The sequence below is a fragment of the Camelus ferus genome, chromosome 1 (assembly GCF_009834535.1).
Source record: "Camelus ferus isolate YT-003-E chromosome 1, BCGSAC_Cfer_1.0, whole genome shotgun sequence".
NCBI classification, from domain to species: domain Eukaryota; kingdom Metazoa; phylum Chordata; class Mammalia; order Artiodactyla; family Camelidae; genus Camelus; species Camelus ferus.
In genome coordinates, this window is record NC_045696.1 from 84,116,626 (window position 1) to 84,132,756 (window position 16,131).

The 16,131-nt window shown below is 37.9% G+C and overlaps 1 protein-coding gene across 1 annotated transcript in view; it reads left to right on the top strand.

Annotated features, from left to right (window-relative positions):
• Window positions 1-16,131, top strand: part of WDR49 (WD repeat domain 49) — a 121,682-nt gene that overhangs the window by 67,730 nt on the left and 37,821 nt on the right. The window contains exons 8-10 of the mRNA XM_032484883.1: window positions 2,962-3,126; window positions 6,240-6,355; window positions 15,049-15,179. Of these exons, the coding sequence (XP_032340774.1) occupies window positions 2,962-3,126; window positions 6,240-6,355; window positions 15,049-15,179 (412 nt within the window). The remainder of the gene's footprint in view (window positions 1-2,961; window positions 3,127-6,239; window positions 6,356-15,048; window positions 15,180-16,131) is intronic.

The window sequence follows — 16,131 nt, forward strand, 5'->3', positions numbered from 1 at the left end:
GTGCTTTTCAAACAGAAATCAGAAAATCCTCCAACCTTCTCTTTAAAGACTGCTATCAACATTTTCACTCGTACTTGGAATATTATGTTTTCATGGCTTTGTCTTTAATGAATACAGTTGAAATTGTTAATCAGTTATGTGAGAAAATCCTAAGTGTGATATAATTTTAAATTTCAACATACATCTAAAAAAGCTGGTTTCTAAAATGTAACTGTTTACACTCACTCTTATTGTTGGAAGCATTAAGAAGGCATTAGGGGTTTTTCTTAAATTGATTTGGATATAAAAAGTGATATGATTCCAAAGGAGAGGTCAGATGATTAAGCTTAAACAGAAAAATAACACCAGCTAACTTCTATGACTTCTTTATTGTATGTGTGCAGTGGGGTAAGGGCTTTACAAACATTGGCGTATTTAAATCTCTTAACAGTTTAAGGTAGTTACTGTGATTCTCTCTGGTTTACAGGTGAGGAAACTGAAACTTAGAGAGAACAAGAAACGAGCACAAGGTCAGACACTGACATTCAAACTCAGGCATCCTGGTTCCAGACACAGCGCTCTTAGCTATCGTGCACGCTGCACAAACCAAAGCAAACAGAAACACAGCGAGTTACGTGGGATTCAGGTGTTAGGTGACATTATTTTGAAGATTCAGGCCATTTGTCCTAGCAATTATGCTATCGTTTAATAACAGTAATTAAACATCGAAGCTACTTTTGATTTCACTGAGGGAAAATGTGTAGCATAGACATAGTTTTACCTCCTTTAAGAAATTGTCTGATTAAGGGTTGTAATATTGGGGGGAAGCAAAGGCTGTGAGAGCTCTCATGCTCACGATCGATTCTTTGCTGAGGCATTAGTGTTGCTAAACGGTGGCCTTTTTATCCAATTCCTCCTCTTCTTTTTACCTCTGGAACTACTGTCTCAGGTGAGCATCTCTTAGCTGGACTATCACAGCAGCCTCCAAATGATCTTCCCCAAACAAACGAGTTTGTTTTCCACGGTGAGATCGTTCTTAGTTTTATTTTGAGTCATACATGCCACTGATAACCACTGATAACCAATGAAAGCTATGAACTCTTTCCCAGTAAAACCAAACAACAAAACCAAAACCTTTATACTCACTACCCGTTATTCTCTGGCATTGCTCATTAGAGATTTCAGGTGTCTGTCACCAGCTTGCTTCCTCAGCTGATGCTCCACCCCTCATCTCATCATCTGCTCTCGGGCTCCACTGTTCTTATTGTTTTTCAGGCTTGAAATAGGCTCCAAGTTCTGTCTTCTAAGCACACTCGTCATTGTCTGGGATGAAGGAAGGTCTTACCATGTGACTGTCGGAGAAGGCCCAGGATTCACACCTCCTTATACCAGCTTGGGGATGGTGCTCAGCTGATTAGAATCTCAGTTTCATCACTGGTAGAATAAGGGCGATAACATAATTTTACAGAGTTTTTATAAAGATCAAATGAGAGAGTGAGGGTAAAGGACTTGACACTCAACAAACACGTGTTCCTGTCTTCAGTCCCAGACTGGTCCTTCTCACTTTTAACCCACCCCTCCTCCTCCAGTGAGTGGATTTTGAGTTTTACTCTCTGTGCCCCCAGGTCCTCAGGAGTGACACTTCTGAATTTGTAGCATTGCTGGGCATTCATCTATTTCCTGTCTGTCTCTCCTTCTAGCCAGTAGCACTTGACCCAGGCTGCGTACTTAAGTAACCTGGGGAGCTCTTTAAAATATACCACTGCCTGGTCCAATTAAGTCACAGCGTCTGCCCTGGTATGCAGCTGTGATCTTTAAAGTGATTCTAATGTACAAGCCTAGACTAGAGACCCCTTGAGAGCAGGGGTTCATCAGTGAAGCCCCACTGCCGTCATAGAGCTGGCCCCAGTGGACATGCCGTGAACGCCCGCAGAATGAGTGAATGAATAAATGAATGAACATATGCATGACAGCCAGCTCTCCAGGCCTTTTGAAACTTTAACCCATTTAATTGTGCAAATGTGACATTCAAATTTAACCTATTAATAAATTTCTCTTTGTACATTGATGATCAATATCTAAGCAGATAAAGATATGCTTTAAGTTTTCTTAAAATCTAGATATTGCTTCAGGCAACTTCCTGTCCACACATTTTTTTGGTTTAGTGGGGTTTTTTGGTTTGTTTTTCTTTTATTCTTTTGGGTCCCAAAGTCATATTGTTGATTTAGTTATAACCTATAAATCTCTTAAAGGGTGTCTAAATACCTAGAGCTGAAATTAGCAGTCTACTTGCCACTATTAAATTTCTTATGGTGGGACTGTCGTATATAATCCTATCCCTCCCTGCATTTGTTTTGCTGTCTTCTTCTTGGAGTGTATATGCAGATTTATATTTAACCTTCCTGTGTTCTTTGTTTTCAGTGAGTCATCAATAATTGTGTCTAGCTGTAAAAATACACACAGTACCTTGAGGGAAAGAGGAAGAAAGGGGCTAATGGCATCAGAAGCAATAGCTCTAGCGATTTGCTGAAATGAACTTTTTCCCATCATGGCTGCTGGTGCCTTCGTTTCGAATGCTGAATGGAAGCTGATACCTAGTGAGATGTTTCTCTTCATATAGTAAATAGTGTCAGAGTATCGTGACTGATACAATCAGCTTTCTCATCTAAATGTGATAGATTTGTAAGTTCATTCTCAGTAGGATTCTATTTCAGAATGGCCCTCGACACTAAGCTGAACAGTGGGTAAGGGAAGAAGATTCCTATCTTTTCTGATAAAGAGAATCATGACTTCATTACCTCCGTTCTGGCCTAGAAATTGAAATGTTATCAGCTTAATAAAAAGAAAGTAAATACATTGCAAAAATGTCTAACTGTGGAGGGATCTCGCGAGTGGAAATGCACAGGCTGGATATTTTTATTGAAATAAAAATGGTAGATTCTGGGAGTATATTTAATTTCCCTCAGTGTTATTTTCTCGTAGGTCATCAGCTCTGATGTGGGGTCGACTGTTTCCTTCTGGATGATAGACACTGGGCAGAAAATCAAACAGTTTACTGGTTGCCATGGCAATGCAGAAATCAGCACGATGGCCCTAGATGCAAATGAGACACGTCTTTTGACTGGCAGCACAGATGGGACCATAAAGGTGCGAACACAGTGATGCTTCTCTATCCAGATATGAGGGGATTAAAATGTTGTGCAAGGAGACACAGCTTTGGCTATATTTGTGCTGGTATTTTTGGTCTTGCAGGAAGAGAGATGAGATGAGATAAGAGTTAAATAACCCAAACCATCTAATACCAAAGCTGTTAGGAAAATAAACCTCTGTGGACAAATGAATAAATGATTTTTCTTAATAAATTATTTAGAAGCTTACTTACTTTAGAAAGCCTTTTCCAGTGTTCTGGAGAAAGGACCACTTTGGGGAATAAGAGGCCTGAATAATCTTCGTGTGCTTCAGCTACTGTCTCTAGTCTTCTTTTTTCTCAGTTTATACAATGAGAAATCAGGGCAAGTAAGTAAACTTTTAAAATGGCATCAATGCCAATTTTTCTGAAAATGAATATTTAAAAATCAACCCATTTTGTAATTTGCATTTTTGTGTGAAGGTAACTGAGATAGTAAAGAAGGGTAGTACGAAAAACAATCATATTTATTATCCATCCTAAACTATCACTATTTTATGCTTCCAGTTTTCTTATTTTGTAACTAGTATTAATTTCTTCTGGGAGGAAGGTGCTATTTCACTTTGCAAAAATGATAAATTTTTGCAAAAAGTTAGGTACTTAAAATCAAAAATCATACCCACCAGTGAATCTTCTCTGCTCCCCTCGGCTCCCAGAGCAATGACAGTTTTGGATTAGAGGTGACTTGTGACATTTTGAGGCAACAGAAGGCTGTTTCCTGAATAAGTTTTGAATGGTCCTCAACTTTCTGTCACAGCTGGAGTCCAAAGACTATTGATTAGATGTACCTGTTCTGGTGGGCTGTGGGATGCATTTTTTTAGGTAGGCTGCAGGGGAGGGTCATGCAAAGCTATCTGGATATGTAGGTAGAACAGCATGGGATTTGGGGGCAAGGACTCAGGGGAATTCCAGGCTGGCAACGGTCAGTGTGGAATGTGCTGCCGTGAGAATCTCTGGAAATCAGCAGAACATGGCCTCTGGGAAGGTTAATATCATGCGATGTGGACTGGGAGCACAGGTTTAAGTAAAGTAATCTAGTTCATGGGGGAACTGGTAAAATGTGTGAAGGTAATGGAATAATCCCAAAAGTCAAGGTGAAATAAACAGGAGAAACTGGAATGGAGTTTAGACAGTGGCTCAGGCAAAGGGAACAAGCGAGCATCCCACATACCAGTCTTCAGATATGGGACTGAACCGAGAAATGAAAGCAATGGGTTAGACTCCTTACTCCTATCTTGAGAAGTAACTGGTTATAGTGTCCAGGGTAGGAGAGACTTGTAGGTGGTTGCTACAGTGGTCCCAGCTAAGGGACTTGATAAGATGGAGGGACGGTCAGATCTTTACAATACTTTTTTGTGGGTGTTATTTTTGGTGGCTTGGTAAGAGAGCATGTGCACCCCTCAGTGTCTGAGCTCAAGCCTTGACATCTTAGAAGTTAATGTGAATTTAGTATTACAACCACAGCTTTTGAAGGCACATTTATCCTTATTACAACAGCACAACAGAATGCTGAAATTTGGCAACCCCTGTGTAGGGTGCATAAATCAGTGTTGAGCTGTGCTGGCCATATTCTGTGAAGAAACAAGAATGAGTGCTCTTTTCCAACCTCATGTATAATTTAGAATCCAAAACCAGTACCTATGCAATCAAAGATTTAAAAGTATTGCCCTATTTCTCATGGTTTTGAAGTGTCTGCTTTTAAATTAATTAATGTTTTGAATAATTAATGTGTGCACACAATAAAATTTTAAACAGAAAAGAGATATACAGTGAAAAGAAAGTCTCTTTCTCACCCCTGTTCCCAGCTCCTTCCTTGTGGCTATGAGTGTTACTAGTTTCTTTTACGGCTTCCTAGACCATGAGCTCTGTTTATTTCTCATCGGCAGTCCACTGTCCGTGCTGTCTGCATTTTGTATTTTCCTGTGTTGAACATTGATTCATATGAATGCAAACAATGTAATAATAATGTTAGCTAAATTTTATTGCATACTCACTATGAACAAGACACTGTCTTAAGCCCTTTTTACATGTATACACACACACACACACCCCTGCATCTATATGGTTGGCAGTATTATTATACCCGATGAGGAAACTTAAGCCCAAGGAGATAAAGCAACTTGCTTGAGGTTCCATAGCTGATTGGCTTTCGGCAGAGCTTAGACACGTGGAGATGACTCATTCTTCTTCATAGCTACATTATACGCTGCTGTGTAGAGATTCCATATTCTGATGTTCAATCTCTGTCAATGAGCAATTAAATTGATTCAAATCTTTAGCTTTTATAAGCAATGCTTCCAGAATATCCTTCAAAATATGTCATTTCACACACATAAATACACCTGTGTGGTGATTTTCTGGAAGTTGAATTTTTGAGGCAAAGTGTATATGCATTTTAATTTTGATAGAAAGTGCCGACTTGCCTTTTGTGCGTGAGGTACCAATAATGTTTCATAGCGGGGCTCCATTTAAACTGCTGGTGAACTAATGACCCTCTCTCTTAAAGTACATCCATCAGGTCTGCGTCCTCACCCACAGCCTGAGGAGGTGAACTAGAATTGTTTGTGCTTCTGTGGGACTGGGTCTGGCACCCACTGTCAACAGGAGTTTTTATTGTCAGAAGAGAGAAAACCTAGTACGTGATGACCTTGTTCCCGGGCTCTGTACTAGATGTTTCAAATTCCAAGCATCCCTGAGGAGGAAGGTTCCTATGTCATAAACAAGGAAACAAAAATTTAGAGAGACATTTAGAGAAAGAAAGATTCTGACAAACTCCAAAATATGGCGCTTCGTGATTTTTTACTGTCTCCCCCTTGAAGATATGCATTGATTAATAGCCTTTGAACCAAAAATTTTAGAATAGACTGATAAGGTTACAAATAGAGTAACAGATATAATAGCTAAATTTAAATGGTGAGAGGATTTTCTTTAATTATTATATACCTCAAGTGAATCAACCCTAGTCCAGAACGTAAACAAGAAAGTTAAAAATAATCCTGTTACACCATGTGATTTTACTCATTGAAGAAGACTTTTTCTTGTCTGAAAGGTGATTTTCATTTTTCTCTTAAAGGTCTGGGACCTCAATGGATATTGTCACCACACACTAAATGTCGGGCAAGAGGGAGCTGTGGATATTTCACATATCCTGGTTCTTAAGAAGGCAATACTGGTGACAGGCTGGGACAGGTATGGACAACACAAAACCAGGACAACACAGTGTTGCATGTCCTTCATATAAAACTGTAGCTGTAGGAATATAGAAGGAGAATGTTTCATTTAAATCTAAAAGAAAAAAACCCCATAGAAATCTTGATCAAATTCTGAGTCTTTAACTTGCTGGTGGCCTGGGTGAGTGACTCTATTTGGAATTGACTGAATGCTTAGTGAATAAAATATTTTCAGATCATGCAGCTTGAGTGGCTTTGAGAAGTGTTACAGTGCTTTCTCCTGGCTTTGGGAAATCTTTTTTCTTTAACCATTCCAAGTAAAAACACAATACCACTTCTTGGGTAGTAACTCCAGAAATTTGCCAAATTCTGTAGGCAATAAATTCTTAATGTATAAATAACATTCCTTCCACTGCAAAAGGAACTCATTCCCTTTTCTGTTGTTACTTAGTTTAAATTGCAGCACAAGCGGGGAATAACCTGCTGAAGTCTGTTAGCACCTCCTTCATATCAGTGCAGAGAAGGGCCTGTCACAGTCCACTTACTGTTCTCCAGGAGCAATTTTCCCATTTCATTATAAGGAAAATTACTTTTCTTTCCTTTTTTCCTGAGAGAACTAAGGGAACATAAGCAGGGCCTTTTCTATGGCATTGTATAAGCACTAGGAAGATAAAAGTGTGATATGTTTTGAAAATATACTGTCCATAAATTCAATGGTTCACAAAATATTGTCCTAATATGTAATTTGCCCAAGATTATTCGCGATAGAATTATGACCTTAATGGTTCAAAGCTAGGATTAGATCAGATTTTATACCTAGAAAACTAGTAGTATTTATTTGGGGATTTTTATCAATCATAGGAAAGGCTTTATTTTTTTAATGCAAATGTGCACAGACAGACAAGAAAACATAGTGCCACACCAGCTTGGTTTTCAGGGGTAGTTTGACTATAAGGAAAGAAAGTCTAGTTCAGATTATTCTACTTGCTATTAAGAGGTAATTTAATCATCCTCACCTTTGAAAGGCAAAGCTTCTTCACCTCCCTGGGAGCAATCATGCTCCGTCAAAGACTCATAACCATTCCCACAGACTATGGCCTAATGACCTCTCTAATTAGGCTCCGACAATGAATAAGTGAAATTCTCCAATATCATGGCAGGGTAGGTGTGTAGTATACAGCTGATCCACTTTAAATTTTGAACATGACAAAAAAGAATTTTAAGAACTAATCAGTGTTAGTCAAAACTTTGGATACCGTTTTCTTACATATATTTTTTAGACATCCATAGTTAGAAATTAACATCAAATGTAAGGTTTTTTTGATTCCTTACAGCAGGACACTTTTTAAAGATTAGATATATAAAGTCATCCAAAAGTGATTTAAAGGAACATCTGATGTTCTGATCTATATTGATGGATGGTCAATTTCCATAATCTTTTAGGGAGGACATTTTGGGAAGATTGAAATGAGAAGAGGAAAACTTATCACTCCTCTCACTTTCCTCCATCTTTTCTATCTTCCACAAGGTTGTCAGGCCTTGGATCCCTCAGTTGGAATTTAAAGCTGAAGGAATACATTCCCAATTACATTGTCTTACTTTCATATTGATGAATTTTAAAAGTATATTTCCTAAGTAGAGTTTCTTATATTAGGATGGATTTCGCAGGATCTTTGCAGGATCTTTTTTCACCAGGAGGCATTTAACAAAAGAGGCAAGAGAATAAGTGAATTGTTTGGTTATAGCTTGGGAAGAATGGTCCATTAAACCAGTTCCTTAATAGTTGAGTGATTTGAGAAGAAATAACTGGAAGATTGACAGTCAGCTTATTAAGCTTTCTTTAAAACTCAGAGGAGGCTGTTAAGTTATACTGTAACTTTAGCTTTAGACTCTATTTAAATGAAGAAATTGGTTTGATAATTCTGCCCAAGGTGGAAGAAGAATTTCATTTATTGAATTAGCTACCTAAATATGCCATCCGATTTATTTTATTCATAGTACTTTGTCGTGTTACGCACTTTACATACATTATCTAATTTAATCCTTAGCTTCATCTTGGAAGGTAGGCAGTATTTTGCAGCTGTCTCAGATCTCTGTCTTCAGCTCTTCTCTTTCTAAGCTCAGTTATCCATTTGCTTCCTGGTTGTGTCTGACTGCAATCCCAAATTCAACATATTCTAAACTGAATGTATTATTCATTCCTTTCCCCCGAACCTGCTGATTCTCTTAGATTCAGAGCTTCAGTTAACAGCTGGACACCCTGGTCAAACTCCTTGGTTTTCCCCTCTCACTCCACTTCACAACTGAGTAGTCATTAAGCCTTCTCTACTTTATATTCTAAATATTTTTTTCAAATCTTTTCCCATTACTACTAAACTGTATGATTCAGAGCATCGTTTCTACACGCATGAATGCCACAGCCTTTTCATTTGACCTTTCTTATAGTAATGCCTTTCTTTTACCTCTTAAATAGATTCTGCTCATTTTAATGATTTCTGCAATGATTTCTTTCTATAATGCAGTCTGTCTACGTCACTTCCTTGTTTAATGCTTTTAAAGTGTCTTCAAAAAAGCTGAAGCTCCCTCTGGCCTGCACCTATTCTTAGTTTCCTTCTCACCCATTCTTGTGCATATTCTAAGCTCAAATGGCAACATGCTGTCAGAGCGTTTCCGTACAAACCATCCTGTTTCACAACCCCCACCTTTATTCTCTCCCCTTATCTAGAAATCTCTCTCCAAATACTTTTCATATGGCTAGTGTTTATTGCTATTTCAAATCTTGTTCATACATCTCCACCAGAACATCTCTCTTTACTCCCAGAATGGAAATATGCCCCCTTTAGTCTTTGTGCTGTCTAGCTTCCTGCGCTTTATTTAACCTAGGAATATATATTTTGAACATCTAATAAACATATATAAATATATAGTGCCTGGTGCTTTTTAGATGCTCAATGATATTTATTGAATGACTTAATTAACATTTATTGAATAGACAGGGAATCTGAGGAATAGAGAGATTAATTACCCATGGTCACACTCCAAATAAGAGGCAAGCAGAATAGATATTCAAATCGATTCTCTCCTTACAATAAGCCAGAAAGGCAGGCATTACCAATTCTCTTTCACGAGGGAGGGAAAAAGCCTTAAGGAGGTTGGGTAGCCTGGCCAAGGCTAGTAGGCAGCTGAATTAGAATTCTGTGCCAAAGTCCATGCTCTGTCCACCATTCCTGAGTTACAAAAGGAGCTGTTAGATCATGGTAGAGTGACTATATTCTTTTAAATAAATAATTTGACTAAGTATGTTGGTCATGTCAATCAAAGCTAAGGAATCAGTTCTGTGCATTTGAAGAAACACATAAAAGACACATAATATCAACAATACCTCAGAATTTTAGCTTACCATTATTTTTCCCCTTTCTTCCCCACAAATATTTTTAAACTGCATCTAAATGGAAAGTACTCAGTTAGGAACAATGATGGACTGAATGAGAATGTGAGGAAGCATGAGTCCTCTCCAGGGCATCACATTGTGACTGGGGGGTTGATGCATACAAGGCAGGATATGGTAGCTGCCACTGTGACCTACTCTTAAGCCAAGCCTAACTTAGAGAGCCGTGTTGGTTATTTAGAAATATGACCGTTCATATTTAGAGAATATTTTTCATCAGAAAAAAAGAAGCTCCAAATTCAGAGCTTCTAGAAACATGTTTCTTATCATTTGAAGCAAAATATACTCAAAGTTGTGAATTGACATAGGATCAGTTAAAACATACTTGATTAAGTATCTGGTCGTATTTATGTTGATAAAACTGAATGAATAGAAGATCAACTATCTTGACATTTGTTTAAAGTTGTCATGTAACATGTATAGCTCTGGTAAAATCAAAGAAACAACCATACTAGTTCAAGATTTTATCATATTTTTATCTTAATTTTATGCCCTAAAATTCTATGATTCTGTATTTACAGCTTTCTATAAAAATAAACTCAAGCTCTTAGTCTTCTCCGCTTCTGCCCAGAGGAAAACTTCTGTTTATGAAGGTTTTATCTCTGTAAAATATCTGGACTTATACCAATACAAAAAAAAGAGAATATTTCATTTAATTTCATACAATTCTGAAAATATTGATAGTAGCATCCTTCACAGACCTCTGTAAAAAGTAAATGTATAATAAATAGCTGTTGATATACTTTTATTTCTAAAAATGTTTTTAAGGAGAATGAGATTAGGGATTTGAAGTTCCTCAACAATAAAATTTATCCATCACAAGATGTTAAATCGTTGATAGTTCACCTTACTAAGGAACTATGTATAATCTTATATATGACTCTATAGGTTTATATTATTAGGATAAGTATCAGAATGAAAATTTCCAAAGCTGTGTCTTACTCTGAATAACCTTGCTGGAGGCTAGGTGGTGACGAGTATGTTTGAAATTCACAAATAATCCTCAAAACTAATTTTGTGTTGGTTTCAGTATCTAAAATTTGACTCCACAAATTTTAGGAAAAAGAATAAAAATGAACTGATTTATATTGAACTCATTCTCTACCTTTGAGATACCCCTTTTAAACCTAAAAAGCAATGGATCAAATACAGATACATTCTTATGACAGTTGGACTAAACAGCACATGAGCAGTTAACCTCTGAGGGAACAGATAGTCGACTGTGTTCTTTTGTTTTCACCATGACAATTTCTACCATGACAAGTTTTAATAAAAGTTATTTTCTTAGCTCATTCATCTTAAAAGAGATTTTTTTGATTTGTTTTGGTTTTAGGTTTTTTTTTTTTGCATGGATGGGGCAAACCCCAAAGAGGTTATTTTTTTAAACATTCATTTACTTATTTATTTGCACTTGACAGGTAAACTAATTTTGTTCTCACAGAATTGGTCACCATGTCTAACTTTTGAAATAGAGATATCTTCACAGGATGATACAATGACTCAGCAGCCGTACTCTCAGGATTTTGAATGTGAGGTGTGGAACGGAACTAGTAAACTCCTTCAATGCCAGGAAGAACAAATCTCTCAGACTCCTAAAATGGCCTTAAAATTGGCTCATTCTGCACTTCAGGTTTACTCTTGGCAAAAGAACAAACTTAAAAAAGGTTATCTTTGAAATGTACAAAGTAAGAAACACAGTGTGGATCCTGAAGGCATTCTAAGGATAACTGTCATTTCAAATGCAAGCTTCAGGTTAGGTTTTAAAGGGAAGGTGGCAGCTAATCAGTTTCTCACCGTTTTGACACACAAGGTCAAATATCAGAAGGGCTACTTTTTACACCATCTTAGGAAAAGCATTTTGTGCCTTTGGATGGTAGTTCCTAAATATACCTAGTTAATATGGGTATCTTGGCAAAAGAGACATCCAACGTTGAATTTTGACCCAGAGGTAATAGAAGTGCCGTGGGTTGACCTCTTTCCTGTCACTCTCACCCTCAACACTGTCCATCCCCAAAGGTTCATCTCTCCAACTAAACTCACCAATAAATAAAGAGAAATTAAAAATATATACATATAAAGCTATTATGAGATTAACTACAATTTCAAAATTGCCAATCATCTTATTTATATTATCTTATCTTGCTAAGCCTTATATTAATATTATTAAAATTATAATGTTAAATTATTGCTTTAAAAAATAGAATAATTCCTTCATTGACTCAGCAAATATTTATGAAGTGCCTGTTATATTCTAGGTACTATTCTAGGCACTACTGATGCCGAAGGGAAAAAGTCTTTGCTCTCCTAGAGCTTATTTATGGTAGGAGAGACAGAAAAGAAACAGACAAATAATAGACCACAATATCACATAATGATAATGTAATAAAGAAAAAGTGTGTAGGTGAGGGATGAGAGACTCAAGAAAAAGTCTTTAGCTAGGATGGTCAGGGAAGGTTTATTCAAAGAGGTAGTATTTGCCCAGAGAATTTTTCATTCATTCATTTGACAAATACTGATTGAATATTCAGTATGGGTGGGTCACTACGCTTGCTGCTGTAGGGTTGTCGAATGAGACAAGATCCCTGGTTTCTGAGAGCTTACAATCCAGCAGAGGAGTGGAGACTTACAATATTAATTAAATATTGTAGGTAAAATGTAAATGATGTAAGAGGTCAGAAGAGGGAAATATTTCTTACAACTCTAGTTATTAAGGAAGCCTAGAGAACAAAATAGGCCTTAGAGAATGGGTGTGTGGACAGGTAGATGTGGGTCTGAGGGATGAACGGAACTCCGCAGAGGGATGGAAGAGCACACTGAGAATGAAGGCAAAGCAGCTGGAAATGTGAGGGCTACTTAGAGAGCAGTGAGCACTGCTGGGCTTGAACGTGGAGGCGGGCTTCAGAAACAGTCTCTGAAAATCCCGAACAGTTCAAAATAGCTCCCTCAAGCAAGAAAGTTATTTGAAACCTTGCATTCTAGCTCTAAAGTCTAGGTGAATTTTGCGTTCTATTACACAAATCCATCTATCCTCATTTTAATACAAAAATAGTTTCCCTGCAACCCTTTGAGTAAAATTAACACTTGGGAAAGTGCGCCAGTTAACCCTGTGGCTTCCAGCAGCCCTGTCGAATGTTTAGTTGGACATTCACATTTTCCTTTGAAAAGCAAGGATAGAAGAACAAAGGGAAATTTTCTTAAAAAGCTGATTGGACCCAGATATTATAGGGTCTTTAATAACAGACCCCCACATTTGAATTTTGTCCTGTAGGAAATGGAAAAACTAAGAAATGTTTTGTAATAGGATGTTAGCCTCATCTTGGATCATGCTGTTTCCCTACTCTGCCTGGAGTGACTTCCTCTTCCGAATCTTACCCCTCTATCACGGTCCAGCTCAAACATGACCCCTCAAGTCAGCCTTCTGTGATTTTTGCAACTGGACTTCCATGGCAGTTGGTCAGTACTTCCTCAGCACTTCCCACTTTTCACTTTGCATTTTAGTCGTTTTATGCTGTGGCTCTGTCCCCTGCAGCACCGTGAACAAGGACTTCCACTGGAAGTGGAAGAAGAAATGCTTGTAGAATGAATGCATATTAAGAGCCCCTGAATGGAATGATTGATCTAGTAGCAGAATGAAGAACACACTGGAGGTGGGTAGCCTAGAGACAGTGAAATTGGTTAAGAGGCTGTTATAGTTGTCCAACCATGAGGCAGGGAGTGCTGAACTAGGAAGCTGTCATTGGTTATTTAAAATACAAAGGAAGGAATGAATATGTAATGAATATGTAATCGCGGAGGTAGAATCTGAGTATTTTATTTTACTGGGGAAGAAAAAGACATGCAGAAGGCTAGAATTCTGGTCTGTTAACCAAGTTTGAGGAGTTAGGGAGTTCCGCTGTGGAGGGAAGATGGAAAATTTGGATTTTTGATATGCTGCTGATGGGAACTATAATGGAACTATCAGTTGTGGAGTGGGAATTACTCAACACTGGAAAAAGTTACAAATGAAGATAAATTTAAGAGCCATCTGTATAGAAGTGAGATTGGAAATTACGGTGGTATACAAAATCCCTGAACAAGCCCTCTTGAGCAGAGAGAGGGGAGTGGAGTGACAGTGAGTCATGTCCATAGTAAAAGGAGAAAGAGGAAAAAGGGAAGGGAGGTAGAGTTACCAGGAATGAAAGGTCAGGGAGGCTGGAAGAAAGCAGAAGAGTTTCCAGGAGGAGGAGAAACTTACATCCATCAAAGGGTGAGGAGTTACACCGACAGCGTGATTGGGAGACTTTTAGCCTGGGCGGAATAGAAGAAGGATTTCAGAAAGGTGAACAGAGGATGCAGGTGAAGACACCATGCCTGTGGTTACAAATGCTCATTTGAAATGTGTGTGGCTCTAAAAGGAGGGAGAGGCTTCCCAGAGGCTGGTGGCCTTAGTTGAAATCAAGTAGAAACAAGATGGTGTTGATGTCCCCGTAATTTAATCTTTAGGCTCCTCCCTTCCCCACCAGGCACCAGGCATTTCAATCCCTGTCCAGGAGACTGACCTTTTAAAAACTCTTATTTCTGTTCAAAATGTATCTGCCCTATGTCCCGTTCCTTTGAATTGGCATTTTCCAGGTGTGTTTCACGAATAGTCATTCTTCAAGATGCTGTGTGAGGAAGGACTCCATGGTCAAATCAGTCTGGAAAATGCCACAGGGAATGTTAACATATCAGATGTCCTGGAAGCCCCTGATGAAAAGAAACCTTAACAATTCTGTTTAAACTATCAAAAAGTTTTTGGCAGTTCCTCAAAAGTTTGTCTGTTTGTTTAATTGAAGTATGGTTGATTTACAATGTTGTGTCGGTAGAAGTGTACAGCATAGTGACTCTAAGCTACCAAATATTATTTGTTCACATACTGCTCTTTTTTATTGTTACTGTCACAGAACTCTTTGTGGTTCCATGTCACCCCCGTATGGAGAAATTTTGCTTTAGGGTCTTGGTGATGGATGATTAATCTGCTAAATGCATGCATGTTTGGTGTTAATGATTGTGAAAGGATGATTAACCTTCTGATATTAAATATTTGTAATTTACCCAGGAATTCAAGAGAGAATCCACATGGAACTTCAGTGGGAATTCAATCTTGTGAATGAGAAGTGGGAATAAAATTTTGGATAGCATTGTCGTTTAGACCTCTCAAATCACACCATCCAAGTGCATGATGGCTACTCAATCTTGGTATCACTTTTAGATTCACAGCTAAATGCTGTATCCTTTTTTACTAGGGCAATTACTGTGTTTCGACCTCAGAACTTCAATCAATTTTTCATCCAGCCTGAAGAATGGAAGGGAGGAATACAGCACCGTGATGACATCTTATGTGCTGCATTTTTACCTCCACAAACACTTGTTACAGGTTACTTGAACCTTCCATTTGATGATCAATGGAGAAAGTTTTTTTTTTTTTCTCACTCACTTAGAAAATGTCTTTTCTCCACTGCCAAATGAATAGATTCCTTGAAGAAGCAGTCCTTGCCCTTAAAACTACTCTTGGCCCTTATTTCTGATAGTGGTTATGTCCATCAGCTCCTGAGCCTGGCTCCCTGGCTTCAGGTCCTGATTCCACCATTTGCCACTACATCATATTGAGCACATTATTTTGACTCTAAATTATAATTTTCTCTGGCTAATAATAATATATTGATATCTTGGTTTGTAGCAAAGATTGCATAAGATAATTTATGTAAGGATTTAACATAGCTCAGCACACAGTAAGTTCATCAGTAAACGCTAGCATTTATTTTTATTGTCCTTTTTTCAGGAGCAGCAATAGAGCTATTGGGTGGAAATCACACTCCTGAGGAACTCAGATGTTTCAAAATGGGAACACGTTAACCCTTTGGCACCATTTAGTCTAAGTAATGTTGATTAAAGACTGGTCTCACCAAATGTCTATAAATCCAAGCTCTTGAAAGGATCTGCAGGCAGACTTTGATGTGACTTATTAAAGAGGATCAAAAATTGTTGTATCATTTCTAGCCAAAGAAAACAATTTATAAAGACAGATTGCAACATGAAATTATCAGGTCCATATTTTGACAGCCCCAATTTTTTATAGAACCAAATATGGCATAATTAAGAGGGATGAAGAATTACAGGAAAAGAGCTAACATACCTATAAAGGGTTGTAATATGAGGTTTACTGCTCTGTCTATGCTTGAAGTTTCATTGTTTTCAGAACTTCCCTGATTAGTTTCCAGTAGGGCCAACTCTGCAGTTGAATTTTCTTTATAGCTACTGGAAGTCTACCCTTGCAGCAAGTATCATGTCCTGAAATGTGATGGAGACAAGTAAGGCTGTGTAGTTCT